The sequence below is a fragment of the Antedon mediterranea genome, chromosome 5 (genome assembly GCF_964355755.1).
Source record: "Antedon mediterranea chromosome 5, ecAntMedi1.1, whole genome shotgun sequence".
Lineage (NCBI taxonomy): Eukaryota > Metazoa > Echinodermata > Crinoidea > Comatulida > Antedonidae > Antedon > Antedon mediterranea.
The window spans coordinates 23278491-23304247 of NC_092674.1; the positions used below are offsets into that span (position 1 = coordinate 23278491).

Here is a 25757-nt window from a genome sequence, read left to right on the forward strand (position 1 = left end):
AAATAGATATATATATATTATATTTTATATTTCCTCTATTGTCTATTCTGGCCCTAACGGCTGCCTATATAAATGGAGATAATCTGTTACAGTCGGTAGGTGGAAATCACTAGGCCTACTGTATGCAAAATAAACATATTTTGTTTGTGCAATTCTATATTATAAACTGATTTTATCTCCTATTCCTAGTAATAATACATTTGATAGATTTGCCTGTCCACATGACATTGTGTTTTTTCTGATACTATTGTTTGTTGCCTGTGTGTCTAGTGTTTGTATACTGTAGTATGGTACTGGAGTGGTATTGATTGATTTCCCTACTGTGTAGTTTCCCTTTGTTCACTAAATCAACATTTAATTGTTTATTGTTTACCGTGTGAATACATGTTTAGATTATGAAATAGTGTGAACTATAACTGTAATATTTGGTGATCCTTCTGTCATTCAAAACAATATAGGTTTTTTTAAACTACTACTTTACACTGTTATTATTTTTTCTTTTATTTACAATAAGATATATTGTCCCCTGAATAAAAAAATGTTTAAACAATATTTTGTTGAAGCCATTTCAATGTCACAATTGAATAATTAATCCAAAAATTTGTTCGAAAAATTAAAAACAAAATTTACTTGTAAATTAACTTGTAATTTCAAGGAAAAAATTCTCGACCAAAAGTACATTTTTATTTTGTGTTAAATTTAACTGTTAAGTGGATATTAAATACTAAACTACAATTCAAAATGGCCATACAATGTTTAGTTTTTATTTATTCTTCTTTATTTGTGGGGTACAATTTAAATCTTTAATTTACATCTTCCTACTTACTGTTATTATAATTATATAGCTTTTACTAGTAGTTTATTTTCTTATTTATCTGCTTGATTTATTATTAACCTACAGTAATGTATACTGTACAAATTGCAATTATTTTATAGTTTACAGATATTTTGTTTCGAATTATAAATAATTATGATTTATATTAGGCATGTATCTAAGTATACAGTTTGCATTAATATCTAATTAATCTATTATACACAATTAATATCATTTGTAATAATATAGTTTACAAAAGTACTTGATTATTTATAATTTACAATAATTTGCTATTCTTTTCTATACGGCCTCCCGCATGAAATATGTATGTAAAATGCCATTTTATATTTATGTGCTAAATTTTATATAGGCAGTGTACAAGAAGATACGTGCACTGACGCTGAAAAGGACACAGCTTTTATTCAAGGTACAAACAAATTAATTCTAAATTATAGAATAAGTGAAACTCATGATCAAAGAAATTACCAATACAATTTACCTAAAAACATAATCATAGTTTAGATCACTGCTTAAAATTGAAATTAGAAAACTAGAAAATTACTTGTGTTTGTATACACCCTAGTTGAAAAAAACAAGCTAATGTTTTCTTTTGTTTTGAAGAAATAGTTTAATACTTTTTACTATTACTACAGTAGTCATGATACTGTTACTTTCTGTACAGTAGATTCAACTTTTTGTAGAATTACTTGAACCAGTGTTGCTTGCTAGTGTAGTAGTAAAAGTAGGGTTTGTCACATTTTGCTAGTTAGATCCACTAGCAGCAAATGTTTTCTGTACTACTAGCTTTTTTACTTGATAAAAAAGTAAATTTATACAGTGGTTTAAAGAGGCAAATTGAACCCATGACATTACAAATGAATCTCTATGATAAGGCAAATTTCAATATGAATTTTGATAGAATTATTTGATTATCTTGGGATTTTAAAAAAGGAATGTAAAGTCACTGAAGGTGTCAATACAAGGGGGAACATTTCAGTACCACCATGAAATATAACTACAAAATTGGTTAAATGAATGACCATTAATCAAGACACTTCAGATGGTCACACAATACATTAGGACCACTGATCAAGCTAAGGATAAAAATTGTCTTTGGATTATTACATTAGTGGTGTTATTTTAGTTCAAAATCTTGCAAAATGACCAAATTTCAATTGCCATGCAAAATTATTTACCCTTAGGGGTCACATAATTTGCATAATTCAAAATGGTGGCTATATTGCATTAATATGCGATCTTTAAAAATACTGACAACAGACTTTTGCTTTTGTGTCAAATTGTTTAAAAAAATTTTCTTTCCTATCAAGTCTAATGAAAACTTTGGCCAAAAAAATAGCAGGAAATAGCTTTTTTGACCTTTGACCCATATTTCAGGGTATAGGCCATCTCAATTAGTTATACAGTGGATTATAAAATCAAATAACAAAAATTATAATTAATTATTTACCTAACCTACTGTAGATGATTGCTCAGTATTTTTACCAATAAAAGGTCATATTACATTTTCTAGGCAGTGTACAGCAAGGGCCATGTACCATTAGTAGTCCTGCAATGGATACAGGTTACATTCAAGGTACCGACATGATTTAATTATTATCCATTTTAAAATCATGATCAAAGAAATTACCAGTTTTTACAAAACAAATATCTAAAAGACTTTTTCTAAGAGTTATTGAGGCAAACAATGTGCTGTATGGATTACATTGTAAAACAGTGGTTAACTTGTGTTTTGCCAAAACGCCAGATTTGCCAGATTAAATTTGCTCAAACCAGTATAAAAAATGGTGCGAAGAAAATAATACATAAAATAAAATAATAGTTATTTGGCCAGGTCATTAAAAACATAGACCAAGAGAAATTGGAGGCTACTGTAATTATGTCAAATTGTATAGACAAAGAACAATATTTTTTTTACTTTTCTGTATAGATTATTTACAAGTAAAATTTGGTTCTTCGCTTTAATTTGCAGGACTTAATTTCTATATTGGGAGAATACTGTAAAAACTATAGTTTTAGAAATGGGTGCAAGGACTTTTTTAATTTTATGTCGAATATATTGGAAAAATAAACACAAAGTGGGTGGGGTTTTAAACTAAAATAATATGGACATCCTTTAATATTCGTATTGTCTTAAATTAAATACAGTAATTTAGCAAACAGATACATTACCATTTCCTTTAAAAAGCAGTGAACATTTTGTAGGTATTAAGATTTCAGACATAAAAAATAAATATCAATTTAATTTTTGAAAACTAAAAAAAAACATTTTTTTTTGCCTGCAATCCAAATACATTATTTTCTAGATTTATTTTTTAGATACTATTTAATGTAATTTGACAACATTAATTTAACTTGTTATTTCATAACAGTATCAACACATATTTGAACATATTTTGAACGTGTTTTCTATTTAATAGTTGTTCTACGATATGATTTCTCTTTTATTTTTATGCTAACAATTGGAATCTAGTCCGCTTTGCTGGTGGTAAGATTCTAGAAAATAATTTACATCATTTACAAAACAAAGATTACACACATTTTCAATCAACACTTTAACATTATGGGATTCTTTGATCATGATTGATATGGTTAAATTTAGAAACAGAATGCAAGAAATTTTAATTCTAAACGCACAATAATAATATTAATATTAGCACATTATTTTAATAGTGCATGGCTTTAAAACATTTGTAAATATTTCAAACTATATTTTTCTTGTTCTAATCGTTAGGGATCATGTCAAAATGATTATACTGCTGTCACTGCAGTAACTACTGTACATTTGCTTACTGCAGTAACATACAGTACTGTATCAGTGATTTTAGTTTTTTTCAATGTACTGTAGAAGTTGAGGCAGTGTGTTGATTACACCAAACATGAATGAAGAGCTTAAAGAAGAGTAAACAATGTATATTTACTGCAGTAGCTGCAGTAGAATAATCTTGACATGGTTCCTTATAATGTTGCATGATATGTTAAATCTTACAGTATTTTGCTAGCTTGTTGTTGTTATTGTTGAATTTATAGTTGTGATTTTTATTTTGACCCGCATGTTTCTTTCGGTGTTTTTCTTTTTCTTGATGTTTGGTGTTTAGAAAGTGAAAACGTTGATTCTACAACTAGCAACCAGCTTTTGTCTTATACAGAGGAAGGCGTGCACATTCACGAGCGTGGGGCGCGCAGTCACGATGACAGTACGTCACGAATGATCTCATTCCGACACCTACACACAACAGACTTCTTGACAAATAGAGTGAAGTAAGTGGCACATTGGATTTAGCAATTTTTGTGTTGGGCTATTATTAATTAATTGTACAAATTATTTTCCTATCCAGCACAGAGAAATGACACGTTATCACATTCATTGAGCAAATAGAAACTTGCTAATAAAGCAGCAATACATTCTACAACCAGTAGTAGATAAGACTTATTTGTCAATGACATCCGTTATGAAAATGATAGTCTAACATCCTTGCCATTAGATTTGTTGATTACATAATATCACATGCTGTGCATGAGTGTGCATATGTACAGTACTGTAGCTTCATTTCCATGATTAGGTGGTACATTGCATGAATTATTGCAACATGAAACTGGCTAAATGACAATTTTTTTTATGGGCCTACAGTATGGCCTAGTTTTCGACAGTCCAGTTAATAGGCCATTTAACCTTTCAAATATTGTGTTCAAATAATGAAAAAATGTTTTCTAATCAAATATTTTATATTCTTGTTTATTCATATCACACCTCCCAGAAACAATGCTCTTCTCTAGCTAGTTTCATTCAATCCCTTCCAACCCAGCTATTGTTTTAGCTTTCACACCAGTCCCACCCTATTTTACTTGTATTCCAAGTTTCCTGGACTTTCTGCATTCTCACTCCTGAGGACTATCACATACTAATATTGATCGAAATGTTGAGAAACTCAACAGTTCTTTTTAGAACTAATATGTGGTGTACTGCACACTTTACAGTGTAATCCTATTAACATTTTTATCTTGTTAATAAATTTTACCTTGTAAGGGAATTCCCAATGTGGTTTAACTGATCAATAGATTGATTGATTATAATATTAAATGAACCAATGCAATATGTGACATACAGTAATCATTTATACTATATAATGCATTAGAGTAATAGTAATATTTTAATTATTTTCATTATCTTTGTTTTTAGCACTGGAAAATATACATTTTTGACATTTATTCCCATCTTTCTGTATGAACAATTTCGCCGCTATGCCAACATCTTTTTTCTGTTCATTGCTCTAATGCAGGTAGGTTTATGTTAGTACCAAGTTTGATTTTAATAAAGCCATAAACATTACAATAATTTAATATCCAAAATATGGCCATGTAATCTCTGTTATTCCTTAGGCTTCTAAACGGGTAACATTTTAACTTGAGTAATGAAAACCTTTAAACGCTCCTTTTGATGTAACCTAATCTAAAGCTTTGTCTACAGTACACTATTATTCAAACTAGTTTGACAAAAAGTGTGATGTGTTCAAATATGGTAATTATGCCCAAATATGAGTGATGATATGACATCATCATGTCCATATATGTTTTCATGTAAAAAATATGTATCACAATAAAATATACTTTAATGTTATAACATATTGCTCGTCAACAGCAGGCAAACTGTCTGCCAATTGCAACATCTGACAAATTAATTATTTTCATGAATCTGTTTTTACTGCTAATTATTACTGGTATTGTTACTGCAACATTGACTGCTATTTGAGTATCCATTATCATTTGTTATCATTATCATTATCATTTGTTATCATTATCATTATCATTTTAGGTCCTCAAAAGTGACATAGAAAAACAACAAACATAGTTTTTTTTTTTATTTTCCCATGTTTAAAAATCAATGATTAAATTTATTCATTATGATTATTGCCAAACTTGAATTTCAAGGTAAGAATATTATATACATAATAACTATATTATTCAAATAATCTGTTCCACCCCACTTTGAAAAACAGCCAACCCCCTCCCCTATAAGACATCGTTTGCAATAAATTCCCCAGGTCTTTATTTTTTTCCTCAAATAAACTCCCTGTCACATGCACACAATATTTTATTATACTGTAACACATTTCTATTTGTAGTAGAATTCATTGACTTCCATGATCTATAATTAACCAATTATTTTTAAAGAATATTTACTATAGGCTATTAATTGTGTTGTATTTTTTCATATTTGGGAGAATTTATTTGATTATCCTTGTTACCAGATTACTGTACACCAAAAAAATAATAAATGCCTCCCTTGAATAATTTCCTCCACTAAAAACCCTCCCAAACATAAACGCAGTAAAATAAATACTTTATACAAAACAATTACGTAAGTGCATTACTAACATTTTCCTATTGGGAACAAGCTCCTTTCAACAGCGTAGTTCACTACAGTATTTTATGATAATCATGTCACATCACATCATAGTAGTCTAATAGTAGAACATTGTAATTTGCTACTCTAGCATATGTTCCAAGCTAATTTTCTAATACTTATTAAGGCCTCATTTAGTAGATAGCTCTGAACGTATTACGAGCAAAACGGGTGACCTTTCTCATTGTCAGGTCGTCCACTGGCTCATTAACTACTGTAGTACAGTAAATGAATGAAAAATGATTAATACACATTGACAGTAAATTGTAAATTTGTCCCCAGAAGTATTACCATACCGGTACTGCATAATCTGCCCAGGAAAAAATATTCATGATAATTTATAATTACAAATCTGTTTGGTCATTACAAAAAAATTACTGAATCTCAATTTTTAAAACTGATGTAAATATTTATACTGTTTTATGCTCTGTAATATACATTTTCACTGTTTACTTAATTGTTTTTATGATATTGTGATTTCAACATAATATCAACATAATTAATCTACTGTATTGACCTCAGACAGAGACTGTAATATCGTTTAAATATTCATATTGTTTATCATACTGTGTATGTGCAATAAAAGTTGGCCCACAAAAGAGAATAAAAAAACAAACCAAAATTACAATATTGTAATTAAAGAGGTATCAAAATAAATAGCTTTAGATTATTGTAATATTAGAAAATAGAAAACTACTGTATTTCCTCATATAAACCAACATATACGGAAACAAACAGAATAAAACAACAATAATCACTTTTCATAAGTACGTTTTTTTTTTAAATCAATTTTTATCGTCATTTTATTGCCATCGACATATTTTAACTAATTGTATTTTTAAAAATGTATATGAATGTAAATGTAGTTTCTTTTTAACATCAAAATAATCTTAGTCTTATGTATATACTGTTCAAAAGATATGTATTTTTTTAACAATGTACAGTACCTTTTAAGTAAGAGAAATATATAAATGTGCATATATACATATATTATTATATTTATAGAACTATAACAAAAGTGGGACGAACCCACACAAGACAAAAAAAAAACCAACATATACTTTTCCTGCAGTTTTACTAGATAGAATTTTTTTAACTAAAATGTGATTTTTCTATTTTGTACATACTCCTTAGTTTTAACCTTGATGGTTCTAGAGGTAGCATAATTTATGCATCAGGTAAAGAACTCGTGAGATTAGAAATATAAACAAAATCAATACACAAGTTATTTGATATTGAAGAAGAAGAAACTGTAGTGATGGATTATCCATGGCAAATGCTTTTAATTCATTAATCAATCTGCTATTTTATAAGGTCACAAATGTCATTTGCACAAAGGACAACAGTTAAACTGTATATTAAATATGTGTACACACACAACTAGTTAGCAAGCAATCATAGAATGGATTTAAGCTGTTTCGAATCATATCTAAGTTACAATAAAAGTAACAGTATAAAATACATGTGATATCTCTTAATTACTCTCTGTCTTCAATAAAACTCTGATCCTGCAATATAACTGATAATTATCTTCATTTTATCTGTAATAATTGAACACAAAATAGGTTTGGCTGTATTTAATTCTGATAGTAAAAATTGCATGTAACACATTCAGTATCTTTTGCTAAAAAACTGTATTGAGTCTACAGAAAATTGAACTTGCCAGCTTTCCAAAAAGTCCATTGAAAAAAAAAAATTTGGTTTATAGATTTTGTCACCCATCTCTTCAGTAATTGAATTTTGTTTATATATTTTTTTTCAGCAAATTCCAGGGGTTTCACCAACAGGGCGCTACACTACGCTTGTTCCACTTTTATTCATTCTGTTTGTGTCCGCCGTCAAAGAAATAATTGAAGATTTTGTAAGTATTTACTCTATTTCTCATTGTTCTCAGCCACCTGTTTTAGTCTAGTCTACTACACAATCAATTTTAAAAAGCCTTTCTCCAGTCTATGTTGGACTAAGAAAAAAAATTACCATCGATCTATAGAGTTATGTATTTTTGCCATTACACAGTGTAGTGTCATAAAATTATTAAATTATTTTGTTTTGTTGTTACTTTAGAAAAGACACAATGCTGATGTTGAAGTAAACAATAGGAAAGTGCAAGGTAAGTGGTCATCACTGAGCCCCATTCCCATTCTTAATCACTTTCTCACAGATACCTGGACATAAACCACACTTAAGAATGTCTGAGAATATAAATAGAACAGCCAATTCTTATATTTCACTATGATATCATAAATCCTATAAACACTTAAAATACAATAACCTTCCATGATACAGGCATCACAAGTGACACACATGAGATGCTGTATTACGGAATTTGCTAATCATATTGGACAAATATTGTCATATGTGAAGATACTGTAGCACTGAGAATATACCATCTTTACTTTCTCAATCATCCATATAATAATAAAAAGTGAAGTTCAGTTCAATAAAATAATCTATAAAGGCAACCTAGTTTTGTTACAATTATGGTATAGTAAAGATTGCCGAACTGTTGTAATTAATGTTCAACGTACTACTATAGTGCGCTATACTTCATCAATTCAATACGGTATCCGTCATTCTACACTGAGCATTCAAATAATTACAGTAGGAGTTACTTTTTGTGAACAGTTAGGTTTTTTGACGAATCGGCCATTTCAGCTTTATCATCAACACAGCCTATGGTACTTAGTGTATTACAGAATGTACAAATGCCTTTCAGTAGTTTAATTGCCTACTTTTCTTATTGCTTGCCCTTGAGTAAACAGCACTTCAATCTAATTGTATGATTTATCCAATACGAATACTACAGTATGGTCTTGTTGGTAGACATTTTAGGGTTTTATTTTAGTATTTGAAATACTTATTTAAGTTTGTATAGCGCATTATGATACAGCCTCAAATGCTCTTTAAAATAAAAATGCCAGAAAATTAAAAGACAAGTTAAAAATATGAGTTTTAAAGCTGTATCGAAATTGACAAATTGAAGTTGCCTGATGGATAAATATAAATAGCCAATACTTCGAAGAAAAACAGAGACCTATAAAAAAGGAGTACCATAATCTTTTGTTGATAGATGGATAGAATGAGCAAGTTTATAGACTAGATCACAGATAATGACAATGACATTGGGCATTTTTCAATGTCTTTTTAAGATCTACACTAGTATCAAAGTTTATGTGACAACAAAATGTGATGTGTCCTTATATGGACATGATGATGTCATATCACTACCACATTTGGGCATATCACTACCATATTTGGGTACATTTTTTGTCAAACTAGTTTGATAGTGTAGTCAGTGCTTTAGAATAGAAGATATGTACTACAGTATTCAATACTATGTTAACTGCACATTAAATACTTATTAAGAGAGCTTTCGCATTGGTACAGTAAACGAAAAGGATGGTGATTAACAGAACATGACGGTTATTTTGAGGCACAAGCGATGGTGGTCAGCCCCCTGCTGACATGGTCCGCAGAATGTGTACACTTGGCTTGGTGGCCGTGTTTAAAAAGTTTCTTTGTTAACCAGGCTAGGTCTTAGGTTAAATAACGAACATCACCTATCAAAACCTTCAAAAAAGGATGCTTTTTTTTTTTAATGAGTTTTAAAGAATATTGTAAAGTGAATATATTTTACAATCATACTGAAATTTAGTACTAGTCTCTTGCCATTTGGATTCCCATGATTATTCTGCACGTAAATTTCATCATTTCAACATATATTATTGATATGGACACCATATTGCTGATTAGTCACACGATATTCAAGTTATAGAATCAAGATTTTCAAAAATTAATGCAAGAAATAAATTGTACGACTTCAAATAAATCATTTTAGTCAGCATACTGTACATTTGAGCTGTGGATTCAATTTGGTGTAGGAAATCAATATGTGTACACGTCAGTTGAAGCATAAGTGATCTGCCCCAAATACATGTATCAGTAGTAGACTGAAGAATGAAAGAATTTTGTGTTATACAAATAATGAATGAATAATGAGTTCGATGGGGCAAATAATTGTATGAGGTGAAAGATGAAAGGTTATATTTTCATATTTTACCCAATAAAATTATTTTCTTTATTTCATGAATATAAAACATTTTATTTGTTTTATGACACACCTTCTGTGAATTATGTCAGCAACCGAACAACATATTACTAGGCTTACTGTAGCTAGCCTAAGGTACTGTAGGCTAGTAGAAAGGCAGATTAGCAATTAACAATAAAGCTAAATTGAAGTGCGTTTTAGGTCTAAATAGTACTATACATTCGCTAGTCTCCATAAATGTTTATGGAGAGGCACCATAAATGTTAGTTCTGATTGAGTGCCATTTTAAATTTTAATGTTTATATGCCAAAGCCAAAGAAAGAAATAGGCAGTGCTATTTGATTCCCCCCCCCCCCCCCCCCACTGTGGATATTACACTTAGTTTGATTAGTGTACATCTATTAAATGTCATGTGACCTACGATTTTCCAATCAAATGACAAGAATTCTACTTGGGTGTGTAATAATGATAGAGTTGTTACTAATCTACAGTTACTATTTATTAGATCAGATTGCAGTGCTGGTAAAAACAATGGTAGGGAAATTCCCCCTTGCATAGTCTTTGTCTTTCCCTCTTTTTTTTGGGAGAAAGCAATCATGGCTTCAGGATAATATGGTGTTACTGCACACTTCAACATGACATTGGATGGTAATTCCCTTTCCAGCTTTCCTGATATTTCTGTATTTTTGTTTTTATTAGGCAAATTGCCAAGGATAACCATAAATGAATTCATTCACTATCCTTCTTAAAGGTGGCAATCCTGTTCACACAACAAACATTACACAAGATCTCTACAAAAAAAGTCTTATTATAAGTCTTTGGGAGTGGAGTTGTAATTTGTCAATTAAAAAAAATGTTTGACAGGACTTGAAGCAAGGACCCTTTGATTGTTAGACAACATCATAAACACCAAACCACAACTCTACTATATAGTCAAACAGTATAATATATAATCTTTTGAAATTGAAAGAATTTTGAAATTGAAAAAAGACCAAATTACTTTAATTTTCTCCAAAATAATAATTCTTTTCTGTAATGATAGTAATTTTTTACAGAAAATATTCACATTTCAGCTATGTTGACATTTAAAAACTATTGAATTTTATGCAAACCTCTGCTACTGTATCTTGAAGGTTGTACAGTAGTCTGCATATACATAGTGTGTGGAAAATCAATGACAAATAGCTCATTCATTATAGCCTACAGTAACAATCTGTCATATGCTTTCATTATAAATGATTCTAAAAAAAAAGTAAATATTTAACAGAAATAATGTTTATAATTAAATACTACAAAAAGTAGTAATGTATTATAAAAATTGTTTATTTTACTTTAGTGAAGAGTTATGACTGAATATTTGGAATACTTTTTATTATTAATAATGCTATTATGGTTTTAAATTACATTTTAATAAAACTAATTTTTTTCTTTTTAGTGTACAGAAACCAAAAATGGATGAAGCGGGCTTGGCAGGATGTGAGTTTAATATTCAGATTTCCTTTATATTTTTTTTATTGTGGATTATTTGTGTGACATTGTGCTAACTATCTTTAAGCTCTGTCTACACTATCAAACATTGTGTGACAAAAAAATGTGATGTGCCCAAATATGGTGGTGATATGACATCATCATGTCCATATATGGGCACATTTTTTGTCACATGAAGTTTGATAGTGTAGACAGAGCATTAGCATAATATAATACTTGATAATGTTGAATAATCAATGGTAGAGAGTGTTGGGCAATGGACTCTCGAGCTGGGGAAGTCACATTGCTGTGTCCTTTAGGTAAAGACGCTTTACATTTGCCTCTCCACCCAGGTGTACAAATGGGTACTTTGTATGTGCAAAGCTCATTAAACTGCACTGATTATCAGCTGCAACATTATGGAATTATGTTCCCATGTTTGATACAAAATGACCACGGGCAATAATGTTTCCAGGGCATTGGGCACTTAGTTATGTGCGCTATAAGAATGACTAATTATTATTTCCGCCTACAGTAGGTGATTATATTTTTGTCTGAGATAGTTGTGGGTATGTTTGTCTGTTAGCAGGATCAAAACTAAGACCAATCTTCACCAAATTGAAACCACAGATAGACATGTGGTCACGGACGTACCCATTACATTGGAGGCAATCTGGACCAGTATCCCAATTCTGGACCACTTTATTATTTTAGACGGATCTTTATCAGTATTCTTGATCCTTTTTCTCTTTTTACTGCTAGCAACTCTCTGATTGCTCTTGTTATAATAATTGTAGATTCATAGAGTTTTATGAATATGATTTTTCAATTCACACGCAGTACCTAGTGTACGTGAAGTGTAAATTGTAATCAGTGTGAACTTTTGAGGAGTCTCAATTTTGAATGTAATAAAGCTGATTTAACTATGCATCAATTCCCCAGGCTGTCATTTAAATGCAGAAAATCTAATTATCTTTGGCTTAATTGGTTGATTGTTTAAAAGAAATACAAAAGTCATGAATGTACTGTATGAATATTCTATTATCTGTTAAATTTCAAGAATATTTAAAATTTACCTTAGAATACAGAACTTATGAAGTAAAAAATTATATAAATGTGCATTATGATATTATATTGTTTTGTACATGGCAAAAACCATGTTTCAAAAAGGAAATAAAGTACATATGGTTGACAATGTCTCAACGAATTTTGCAAAGCGAAAAATTGCGCAACCAATCAGAGCTTAGGAAATGTACTATGACGCTTTCATGCGAATTGAAAAGCTCAGCAGACACGCTATGAAAATGAAAATTGCAGCTTTTGTAGTGGACAGTTAGCACAACTTTTTTCTTTGCAATTCGCATGAACACATTCGCCTAGTGGAAAACAGGCTTTAGATCTCAAACTGTTTACTAATATGCATTCTGAAAATCAGTAATTTTCGCCCAGATCAACAGTGTCTATTGACTATTACAATATTAAGTATATTATATGTTTATTATATTATTTCTATTTTATAACCTTGTTAATTCAGGTTTGTGTAGGTGACTTTGTCAAGGTTGAAAGAGATGAAGTCTTTCCATCTGATCTTATTCTCCTGGCCTCCAGGTAAAATTTTGATTTGATACTGTACACATTTTATTTTTGTCCTTGTTGGAGCAAGCAGTAGTTATGTCTGTCAGGCCTATGAATAGGGCTTGCACCTAAATGTGCTTCTTGATATATTTTTAATATTGCAGTGTATAAATTCTGAGGTAGATGTTTTTTTTTTAAAAAGACATGATAATTTATTTTGTCATTTTGATTGCTTGCAGAATATCCTAAAATGGCCTAGTATTGCTTTTTGTATTTTTTTATCAATCAATAATTGGTTGGGAAGGTACAATCCACATGCATCCACTCCCTATAATCAAATTTTGATAAACTTACACTCCTTGTACTTGATAGTGAACCCCAGGCAATGTGTTACATTGAGACTGCCAACCTCGATGGTGAAACCAACCTGAAGATCAGACAAGGATTGCCTCAGACGGCTCACATGTCCACATGCCAGGAGCTGTATAACCTGTCGGGATCAATTGAATGTCAACTACCAAATAAACTAATCTATGAATTTGCAGGAAATATTAAAATAAAAGAAGAATCAACTACGTAAGTAATGAAGAACTTTAGATATAGGATGAGCTGTACCTATTTTTCTTCAAGTCATATACAGCAGTTCTGTCATATGTACTGTAGTATCCCATTTGTCTCTCCTTGTAACAAGTGTAGACCCTTATTAAATTATCTCTAAAATAATTGCCTTTCAGTGAGAGAGACCAGCAGTTTATGTGCTTCATTCTATAAATGTTTACTTTTCTTTTTTTTTTCATAAAATTGCCATCAAGATGAACTGTTAAAAAATAAATAATTAAAACAAATCATGATATTTGTTTGGTTATGATGATAATAAGAACATTTTATTTGACAGTAAAATCCCACTTGGTCCAAACCAAGTCCTGCTGCGTGGTGCGACCTTGAAGAACACGCATTGGATCATTGGCGTGGTGATATACACCGGTCACGAGAGTAAACTTCTCATGAACTCCCGATCCGCACCTTTGAAACAGTCAACGGTGGACAAGACGACAAACTCCCAGATTTTTTACCTGTTCTTCGGTTTGCTGAGCTTGTCTTTGATTAGCGCCATAGCTCAACAAGCTTGGACGAATAGACAAAAATTTAATCATTGGTATCTGGGATATGAAGGTAGGTAGAATAAATCATACAAATATTGAATGTTTATGAGTGCAATGGTACAATTAGTTTCATAAGGTGAAAATAGAATGTTTCATATTTCACTGAATGTAATTATTTGTTCCATTGCACGAATATAAATAAAACATTCATTATTTTTTTTATAATACACTACTTTAACTAGAGGCTAGGCTGAGGCAGTACTCCAATTGTGGACGCTGAGTAAAACAATTATTGATGGCGCATACTACAGGCCAACAGTCATAATAATGAAATTCAAAGACCATATAATGAAATTCAAAGACCATATAATGAAATTCAAAGACCATATAATGAAATTCAAAGACCATATAATGAAATTCAACGGCCATATAATGAAATTCAGCGGCCATATAATGAAATTCAAAGACCATATAATGAAATTCAACGGCCATATAATGAAATTCAATGGCCATATAATGAAATTCAACGGCCATATAATGAAATTCAACGGCCATATTTTCATTCATTCATTCAATCAATTCTATTCATGTTAATTGGAATGTCCAGGTATTCGTTCTAAATCTGTCAACATTTATTAATATTATTTGCATTTACATTATACAGACATATAGATAGACTAATCATTAATTATGTATGACATATTTAATAGGATAGCTAATAATCTTTTATTTAAATCCTGTTATAAATGAATAATTTAAAGCATCTTCCCGTATTACGTCATTGTGAATTTTACAAGCTGATAAGTTCTTGCAATTTAAGTTCAGCCGAATAATAATTAGTATTATATTCCTTCTTTGGATATGTGCCTTTTTTATCCTAGTCATAAATCAACATCCTATTCAATGTAGTTTTTTTATTTCATCACCTAAAAGCATAATTTGTTTTAGGTGTGATAATAATATTAGATTTACACTTTATAAGTAATGTGTAGGTTTCATTAATCTTTTATTAAGAATGGAAAGGTCATAACATATTTTCAAAAAAGCTTTATATATATTAGAGAAAATTGATAAAATATGTCCGACTGTTAAGAAGGTTCTTGTCTGGGTTACCTTCTAAAGCTCTGTCTACACTATCAAACTAGTTTGCCAAAAAAGTGTGATGTGCCCAAATATGGTAGTGATATGCCCCAATGTGGTTGAGATATAACGTTGTCATGTCCATATATGGGCACATCACATTTTTTGTCACATAAATTTGATAGTGTAGACGGCTCGAGCTTTAGCTTTCCTGTAGGAGAGATACTGAATTTATGGGTGATTTCCAAGCGTGAAAAACCAGAGTTGAAAATCTTTTCACTTTAATATGACTAATGAATTTAAGCTTTTTTCTCCTTTATTGCAGAAAAAAAACCAAGTAATTTCTTCTATAATTTCTTAACTTTCATCATCTTGTACAACAACTTAATTCCAATCAGTCTACCAGTCACGTTGGAGCTGGTCAAATTTGGACAGGCACTTTTTATTAATTCGGTAAGTATATATACAGTGTAGAAACCCTCCTTTGGGACACCCCTATGAGGGGCATTGTTTTAACACTACCTCCAAGCCCTGTCAAGTGACTGTTAATTTAAATTTTATGATTAAATAAGGCATGGTTTTGAGTGACTTAAGCTCCGTCCACACTTTCAAACTAGTTTGATAAAAAAAGTGTGATGTGTCCAAATATGGTAGTGATATGCCAAAATATGGTAGTGATATGCCCCAATGTGGTTGAGATATATATGGTCCATATATAGGCACATTAGTATTCACATCAAGTTTGATAGTGTAGACAAGGCTTTGGACTGCAGATTCAAGATATTTTTCTTTATGTTAAATACTTTTGTTCATAACATCCAAATTGTCTCTTGCTAATAAAAGGTCTTCCTCTGGCGTGTGGGCGTGTAATAAGTTATTTCAAACCCTTGGTTAATATTTCAGATGCCTTGACATTTCAGTTTGACTTAATATACATCAGTGATATATCTCATAGTTATACTTTCAGTATTGGGTATTCATATCTTTTCTGTGTTGTGAGCTTTTTAGCATTGATTATCGTTATTAGAATACTATCAATCAGTGTGTCATCTTGATTGATTATAGAGTGTGTTAAGGCAACTCTCCTTTATTATTCTTATTGTCTAATAGCAGATTCTTACTCAATTTTAATTTAGCCATTTGACTATTTCAGCCATAATAAAATTTGCAAATAAAGTAACTGGTCGAAATTTGAATATCATTGAGGATTAATACATTATATTTGGCAGATCAAAGGTGCCGGCCTTCCTAGTCATATACAGTGAATGATTTAGGAGTGGAGTTTGTGGCTTGGTGGTTTTGATGCTTGGCTTCCACTCCACGGGTCCTGGGTTGAAGTCCCGTCAGATGTCAGGATTTTTTCTAAGAAAAAATTACAATTCCCCTTCCAAGAGCCTTAGTTCATAAGAAGTATAGGCAGACCTGCAACATTTTTTGTGACAAAGTGATTTTTCAGGAAAGGTCCAGAACTATGATTGGAACATCTTACTGGTTTTGTCAGAATGTCTTGTTTAGGCTGCATTCACATCTTGTGGTGTTTGTTAAATAACATTATAATAACAAAATTATGTAAAGAATTAAATATTTCGTGAAACGGAAACAAGTGTGAATGTAACAAACTCTGTCTACACTGTCAAACTTTATGTGACAAAAATGTAATGTACCCTTATATAGACATGATGATGTCATATCACTACCATATTGAGGCATATCACTATCATATTTGGGCACATGACACTTTTTTGTCAAACTAATTGGATAGTGCAGACAGAGTTTTACTGGTTTGTGAGAGTGACTGCATGTATTTAACTTTATTTAATAGGATCTGGAGATGTACCATGAGGAGTCCAACACACCCGCCCAGGCCCGTACGTCAAACCTAAATGATGAACTTGGTCAAGTCAAGTACATATTCTCGGACAAGACCGGTACGCTGACCTGTAACATGATGCAGTTCAGACGATGTAGTATTGCTGGTATCAAGTATGGGTAAGTTGCCTCTTAATTCTCATGTTTTTCCTTCAATTCCCCACCAATTTGTTATTCAATTTCTTCTTCGAAAAGTAAAGATATATGCATACAAACACTAAGAATAAACGCCAATTTACACAGACGAGCAGTAACAGTAATAGAAAATATAGAATCTGATATTTTTCCATATGACCACAACACGGAGCGGACATGCGGTTCCCGCTCAGGATAGATACAGATTCTATGTGGACAAGCTACGCGGTTGTCTGCATACCGTTACCGCTCGTCTGTGTAAATTGGCCGTAAGATAACATGTATTTAAAATATTGGACAAAAAGGAAGAAGATAAAAAACAAATGCATGCCTATCGAACTCAACTTTTAAACATAAAATGACATTTCTTTTAAAAGTTTGTATCAAATAAAATCATCAAAAATGTAATTAATATCAAAATACATAGTATAATAAATAGTACAATATAGACAATTAATAATTAAAAGTTTGAGAATTACCAATTTGCTTGTTTTGTAGGTTTTTCTATATTTCATATCTCGCCCATGCATTGGAATTTTTTTCCATATTTTTGTGCCTTTGTGGAAAATTTCATTTGCTCTAAGACTATTGCAGTAGTATACCATCCATGGATATTTTCCAATATTTTGTAAATTCTTATATAATACTATGTTTTATTTGAGGGGATAACAAAAAGATCTACCCCAGAGCCTACAGGCACTCGTGATTATATCTTCTTGTTTTCAGGTCAAGTGATGATACCAGTGCAATATTTAATGATCCACAGTTACTGGAGAATTTAAGTGAAAAACATGTGAGTGTGATCTTTAATAAACAGTAGGGAGCTTTAGATTTCCAATGACCAAAGTATCAGTGTTCTTCTAAAGCAGGTTTTGCCAGCAGGATTTGCTATTGCCTCCAACCCATATTAAAAATGGTTTAAGAAAATTATACAGGTTAAGGCCTAGACATTAAAAACATAGACGAAGAGCAATTGATGGCTATATTTTGTCAATTTGATAGACAATTTTATTTGTATATTGGGAGAACACTGAAAGTATACCATATTATTACTCACTTTGCACATATGGGGATACAGTCAACTCTCCCAATACCGGACTCTCTGAAAACCAGAAACTCTCCCAATACCAGACTTTTTTTGAGGACCAAAAGGTCCCAAATTCATTTTTACCATTAAAAACACATTCTGAATACCAGACTTTCCGGAAAACCAGACTTATTTGGCCGGCCCAAAGGTGTCCGGTATTGGGAGAGTTGACTGTATAGGGATGTGTTTCCTCATTTCTTGCTTCCCACCTTGACAAACGTTTGATGGTGTCTTGTTGGTCCAGACAACGGCCAATGACTGATTGACCTGACCTAGTACCATAAAGACACTCTATAAAGCTCTGTTTACACTATCAAACAAGTTGGATTATAACAATATGTGCTGCGCTCAAATATGGTAGTGATACTGATGTCATTGTGTCCACATATGGGCACATCACATTTTTGTTGTCACATAATGTATGATAATGCAGACAGAACTTTACAGAATTTTCCTACGATACTGGAGAGTATTTCTCTTACTTGGTGAACAATTTTAATAAAGTGCTTATTACTAATGTAAAAGCAGTATGAAGCAGTGTTAGGTAACAAATCCAGAATTCTGTATATTAGTATATATTACACTTTCGCCAATAATGATAGGATACAGTAGCATAGAATAACCATTAAAGTTCCATTTACACTAGACATTTAATTACATCGTGTTCCCAAATGGACAATATAATATGTTGTATTTATTGAATAGATTATGGGTTTATCTAATAGAAATAGGTAATTTGGTTTTACATAAATATAGAAAAGTTGAATTGCTAGACATTTTTGTTTCAGTCATGCCAAATGCTGAGTAAACTGATTGGGTCGTGAGGGGTTCCAAAATTTTACGGAGGTAGGGGAGTGCGGGTTGGGTTCTTCCTCTTTGGATCCAACTACAACTTAAGTCAAGCCAAGCTTAAGATGACTGTAAATTTGCCATTGATTAACTAGTTTAAAAAAGTAAATTTAAACACCTTTTTATGTATTATGATTGATTCTTAAAGCTATGAATATTTGTTATTAAAAGTGTTTTTCTCAATTGCTTTACCATAATAAATCTCTGTTTTATTGGAAAGGTTATATTTTTACTTCCCATGGAAAGCAGTGATTAATTTTTTAAAGCTACAGTATGAATATTATAATAATTACTATAGTATAAAGTAATCATATACATATTATGTATTAAAAATTCTAAAAAGCTGTGAATATTCTATTTAACGTAATCATATACTATTTTTAAAATATCTTGGTATAATAATATGATAAATTCTAAAATGCAGTGCTTTTATATCCAAAAGTTCATACCGAGTTTGTTAAATGTCAAATTTACGGTACACGCAGCGCATACACACACCCATGAGTAATCTAGTTAAGTTTTAGTGTCGTATGAGACAACGTTAAATGTCAATAGCATTATTCACATTAAATCAAACACGTTTAATACAAGGCAGTCAATGTGTATTGCACACTGACACAACCAGTTTTATTGTTCAACAGTAACTATTCACATTACAAGTTGAGCTATGCATTTATTACACACCAGTCAAAAATCTGCCTCGCATTCGGCATGAAATGCGCCTCTCCTTATACACAATGCACAATGTTTGTCCCTGTTCAACAGCAATATTAATTTTACCTTACAATTCATACACATTTTGCACAAAATTCTTTATTGCATTGCGGTACTTAAACGCACATAAGCTGGTTTAGCTAAAGGGAGCATGCCCCAATGTTTTTACTCTGTTATACACTGTTCAAATGCGCCAAATAATATGCAAAACGTTGTTGTGCCAGTATGTGCTCAACAGAGCATATCATGGTTAATAAAATAGAAATTGATTTACTATCTATAGTTACAGTACCTATCAACGTAAGAACATGTTTCTTTCCTCATGTGTTTGTCCGTTAAACACCAACTTTAACGGACCCTTGTACTTACAATATCATAGCACACATTACAAAGTTTAATATAATAATATCTATTAATACCCCATTCACAATACAAATATTCTACAAAATGTTACATTATTGAACAAATTTGGAAAAATACAGTAATCTGTGAGAATGAGAAGAAGCGTTCCTAACCGGGATTCAAGACGGAACCTTGTGCTTGTTATGCAGGTGTCCTGACTGTTAGATCACTGTGGTCATGGTATTGTTCAAATTTGATTTTATACAGCCTCTACTTTGTTACAAACATGTGAAAACATTTTTTTTTAAACTAATCTGTAAAGATTTCATTGACGTGAGCAGTTATTGTCCATACGTTGTTTATACAGTGATTGCATACCGTACCAAAGTAGTTTGCGTAAGATTATCCCAGAAGATACAATGTTACATTCTTGTTGTACATGTAAATCCAGTATATCAGACAATGTTAAATGTTAGCTGCATTTGTTTAAATTAGATTTTGAACAAATTTATTTAATTCCTATGGCAGTCAGAATGCATGACAAAATACAGGCAGCTGTATTTCATAAATTTACTTCAGACGTTTTGAATAAAAGCTCTCAGGACGTGGTGGAACGGTCATTGCTTTTAAACTTATTATGATCAAAACTTGTAAATACAATAAGATTCACTGAATAATTTAGTACCAAAATAAGGAAATGTATTATTCAAAAGAATTGTTGAGAATAATAATATTAAGAAAATCTTCTATTGCGCCAGTTTCCATAAAACAGACGTTGATGGTGCATTGACACAACAATAACATGGAAAAACAGTATATTGTTATTTATTACATATTTTACCAGAGGGTTTTTTGTGTTTATGAATTTTTAATGATTGTCTAAAATTCTCCCACCATTCACACGCATACTGCTCTTGTTAGGGCTGTGAAAGCTCTTAAATCGGGGAAACCTCTCGGCATCTAAAGACAAGGATTCAAGAACATATGGGTAGGGATAAAAATTCACATAATAATAGACAAACACATTAACAACTAGAAAGCCACTCCGAGAGGGCATACCTCCGCCTACTGTAAAATTCTCCTACATGAGATTTTTCCGGTAAAAAAAAAAATATATATATATTTGTGTGTGTCTTAATGCTGTTTGTGATTTAGGCTAATTTCATTACAAGCCTGTGTATGCGAGTTTGGTGTAATGGTTATGTAACAAGCCTTTCAATTAACAATAGATTCAGTTGACTAACAATAGAACAGCAACGCGAAAATCAAACGAGTGAATTTGAAAAGAAATAGGTTTTTTAAACTACTCGCATCAAAAAATGTGCACATTAAATCAAATTATGTTTTAAAATTACAAATCACAAATTATAACTCTTGCCTCTTGTTCAAAAATTAAGTTTTTTGGACAAGTAGTTCTCGAGAAAATTCAATTTCAGTTTACTTGTTACTTTAAGACTGCTTGCCGGCTTTTGAAAAATTCTGTCCTATCTTTTAACACTAGCAGGTCTAAAAAAGTATATTAAAAAGTGGTCCAGAATTAGGACTGTGGTCCCAAATGGTCCCAAAATTTAATGGAATGGTCCTTGACCACATATCTATCTGTCTATTAATTTTGGTAAAGATCTTGTAATTACTTTTTGAATAATCCTGCTAACAAACAAACAAACAAACACACGCTACTGATTACATATACCTCCTTGGCGGAGGTAAATTAATAAGAATTGTCTAGATCAATGCAGGAAATAAAATTTCAAAATTGTATTACACAGCCACCATTAGTTACAAATTTACAATAAAAAAAGCCCTATATATAAAATGGAATAACCCATCTCAACAAAATCCATCTGAAAATTCTGAACACTATACAGTATATATAAGAATTAATTTATATGCTACTGTAAATTCAGATAAAAATACAAGATCCATGTAACTTTAATTGTCTTCACAAATTGTCAAACAAAAAGTGTAAAAGTATAAAACATTAAAAATCTTTAAAAAGGTTAAAAACGTATTGTTACAATTACAAATATATCAAACAGTATATATAAATGCTGTATAGATCAGTGGTTGGATCTCAAATGGAGATACAAGTACAATAAGCAAAAAGCTCAATCAAAACAATAAAAACAATAAAGTAAAACAGGCAGAAAAATATACAGTTAAACAGTATATATAAATGCTGTATAGATCAGTAGTTGGATCTCAAATGGAGATACAAATAGAATAAGCAAAAAGCTTAATTAAAACAATAAAGTAAAACAGGCAGAAAAATATACAGTTAAACAGTATATATAAATGCTGTATAGATCAGTAGTTGGATCTCAAATGGAGATACAAATAGAATAAGCAAAAAGCTCAATTAAAACAATAAAAACAATAAAGTAAAACAGGCAGAAAAATATACAGTTAAACAGTATATATAAATGCTGTATAGATCAGTAGTTGGATCTCAAATGGAGATACAAATAGAATAAGCAAAAAGCTTAATTAAAACAATAAAAACAATAAAGTAAAACAGGCAGAAAAATTTACAGTTAAACAGTATATATAATATATATATATATAACAGCTTTAATTTGATCATTTTTCAGGTTTCATCTGCTCACATCCGTATGTTCCTGACTATGTTGGCCGTATGTCATACAGTCGTTCCCGAGAGAGAGCATGGAAAATTAAGTTACCAAGCATCATCACCAGGTAAATTATAGATAACAGATTTAAACCTAGTCATGTATAACAAATTAACTAGAGTCAAAGGTTGCGCTGTTTAGGAAGTGTTCCTCACTCAGCACGAATGCGTTTTGGTTGCTCGAGAATTCTCCTGCACTTATGTTTTAAACTAAATGAGTTAGTTAGGTTCTATTACATATTCACTACAGCCATTCATCACTATTTTTTATCCAACCACCAGACAGGCTTCCAGTTGCTGGAGAGTTGTATGATAGCTCCTGGCCATTGAATACTGTCTTTTCATTATATTTCCTTAAATATCTGTAAGTGTGATGTGCCCAAATATGGTAGTGATATGTCCAAAAATGGTAATAATATGCCCAAAGATGACATCATTGTGTCCATATTTGGCCACATCACATTTCATTTGCCACATAAAGTTTGATAGTGTAGACAGAGCTTTAGTCTTCTGTTGCCAATACAGCTTGCTTTTTTATTAAGTCTGTTCATTATATTTCTAGACGAAGGTGCCCTTGTAAAAGCTGCAAATGATCTTGGTTTTGTGTTCACAGAGAGAACACCAGAATATGTAGAAATAGATGTGGTGAGTATAGATAATTATATATCTTTATAACAAATCTTGTATGAAATGTGTTAAACATTAAATGTGTTAAACATTAAACGTGTTAAACATTAAACGTGTTAAACATTAAACGTGTTAAACATTAAACGTGTTAAACATTAAACGTGTTAAACATTAAACGTGTTTAACATTAAACGTGTTTAACATTAAATTAATTAATTTTTCTGTCTTGCAGCATGGTCAAGTTGAACGCTATTATGTACTTAATGTCTTGGAATTTACAAGGTAATGTTTTTAGAAAAAGCTTTTTTTCATTGGTTTTTTTTTTCTGCATGATTGCCGGAGTAGGGTGCAGTATTAATATTTTTTGGGCTTGATTCCCACTAGAGATGCAATGTAACACAACGTATTTATAGTGATTTGACTAATCACAAGTAATGTATTATTTGAACTGTTACTTGTCATTAGTCAACTCGCTTGCGTTGAGTCTATTTCCTTATGTTGTGTCTAATAGGAACCAAGCTTTAGAGCTTTGTTTTAATAACGATTTACATTTGAATTTGTCTATGGTTTAAATTTGCTGTAAGTAACATGTCAGAGAAATTGTGTCTCTTCACCATTTACTGTTATTAACGGTGTGTGTCAACCTACATCAGCCTTGGTGCAAATTAATATTTTAGTGTTTGTGGCAGATGGTATTGTTAATTTCCTGGTTGCTTTTGTTTTCTTTGTTTTGTATGTTTTGTATATGGATGTAATATCTGAAATAAAGGAAATGAATAAATTAATTAATTAATATAAATACAGTAGAACTTCCTATCAAGGAATATAACCCAACATTTCCCCTTAGTTGGCCACAAACATATTTTCCCTCATTTGTTTTAAAAAAAGCCTTTCCTGAAAGGAGGGGTCTACTGTATATTTAATTTAATTTATTAATAATAACATATTTTTAATAATATGTAATATGATTTATATTCCAAAATAACATTTTTATTTTGTAAACTTCAGTAAAAGAAAAAGAATGTCTACAATAGTACGTACAGAGGATGGGCGTATATTTGTGTTGTGTAAAGGAGCTGATAATGTGATTTATGATCGATTAGGAAAATACCAAGAATTCAAAGAGTCAACTCTACAACATCTAGAAGAATTTGCAGCAGAAGGTATTACAGGGGTATAGCTAGATCAGTCTAGGTGGCAGGTGTAACAAGGAGCACAATAGTGGAGTGGAGTTGGTGGTTATGATGCTTGGCTACAAATCCAAGTGTCCTGGGTTCAAGTCCTGTTATATGTCAGGATTTTTTTCTAATGACAAATTACAACTCCACACCCAAAGACTTGTAATAAGTCTTTGTTTATGTAGAGCATCTTGTGTATATGTTTGTTTTGTGAACAGTATTGCCACCTTTAAGGAGGATAGTGAATTAAATCCCTTTGGTTATCTTTGGAAATTCGCCTATATATATAAAAACGAAACAAATAAAAATAAGCTACTAAGCCTTTAAGGCTATCATGGAAAATTTTCTATAAATATTATTTTTCTGTAATCTCATTAGAATAATTCAAATCTAATCAATTTTATCTCACTTGGCTTATAAATCTAAATAAAAATTGGTTAAAATGTAATGATCAGATTTCTTACTCTTACAGGACATAAGTTCATATACTGGCTAATATCATTTTAATATCTGCTTTATTCATATCTTAATTTTCTCATCTGATGAAGCGAAATATTCATTACTAATATTAATTATTGATCATTAATTTTGACAGGTTTGAGAACTCTGTGTTTTGCATTTCGTGAAGTAGCCCAAGAGGAATATGATGTAAGTATATATAGGTTGATGCAAGTAATGTTAAATTTGACCAGTAATTACCAGTTTGATTATTTCAAATTCATGGCTTGATATGTCAAACTTCATTCATCTCTCACTGAGGGAAGCTACAGTAGGTGCTCGCAATTTTCGATATGCAAATATTAAAATATAATAAGTAT

The 25757-nt window shown here is 31.1% G+C and overlaps 1 protein-coding gene across 3 annotated transcripts in view; it reads left to right on the forward strand.

The window, feature by feature from the left end:
- LOC140049644 (phospholipid-transporting ATPase IB-like) overlaps positions 1–25757 on the forward strand; it is a 39407-nt gene that overhangs the window by 1471 nt on the left and 12179 nt on the right. Inside the window, exons 2-19 of one of the 3 annotated variants that reach the window (XM_072094586.1) lie at positions 1185–1241; positions 2346–2408; positions 3931–4093; positions 5013–5112; positions 7999–8097; positions 8301–8346; positions 11720–11760; positions 13286–13359; positions 13699–13902; positions 14222–14499; positions 15835–15962; positions 17332–17498; positions 18240–18306; positions 23097–23202; positions 23697–23779; positions 23994–24043; positions 24770–24924; positions 25535–25587. In XM_072094586.1, the coding sequence (XP_071950687.1) occupies positions 1185–1241; positions 2346–2408; positions 3931–4093; positions 5013–5112; positions 7999–8097; positions 8301–8346; positions 11720–11760; positions 13286–13359; positions 13699–13902; positions 14222–14499; positions 15835–15962; positions 17332–17498; positions 18240–18306; positions 23097–23202; positions 23697–23779; positions 23994–24043; positions 24770–24924; positions 25535–25587 (1934 nt within the window). The remainder of the gene's footprint in view (positions 1–1184; positions 1242–2345; positions 2409–3930; positions 4094–5012; positions 5113–7998; positions 8098–8300; positions 8347–11719; positions 11761–13285; positions 13360–13698; positions 13903–14221; positions 14500–15834; positions 15963–17331; positions 17499–18239; positions 18307–23096; positions 23203–23696; positions 23780–23993; positions 24044–24769; positions 24925–25534; positions 25588–25757) is intronic. The other 2 variants (XM_072094587.1, XM_072094589.1) reach the window with 2 other exon arrangements.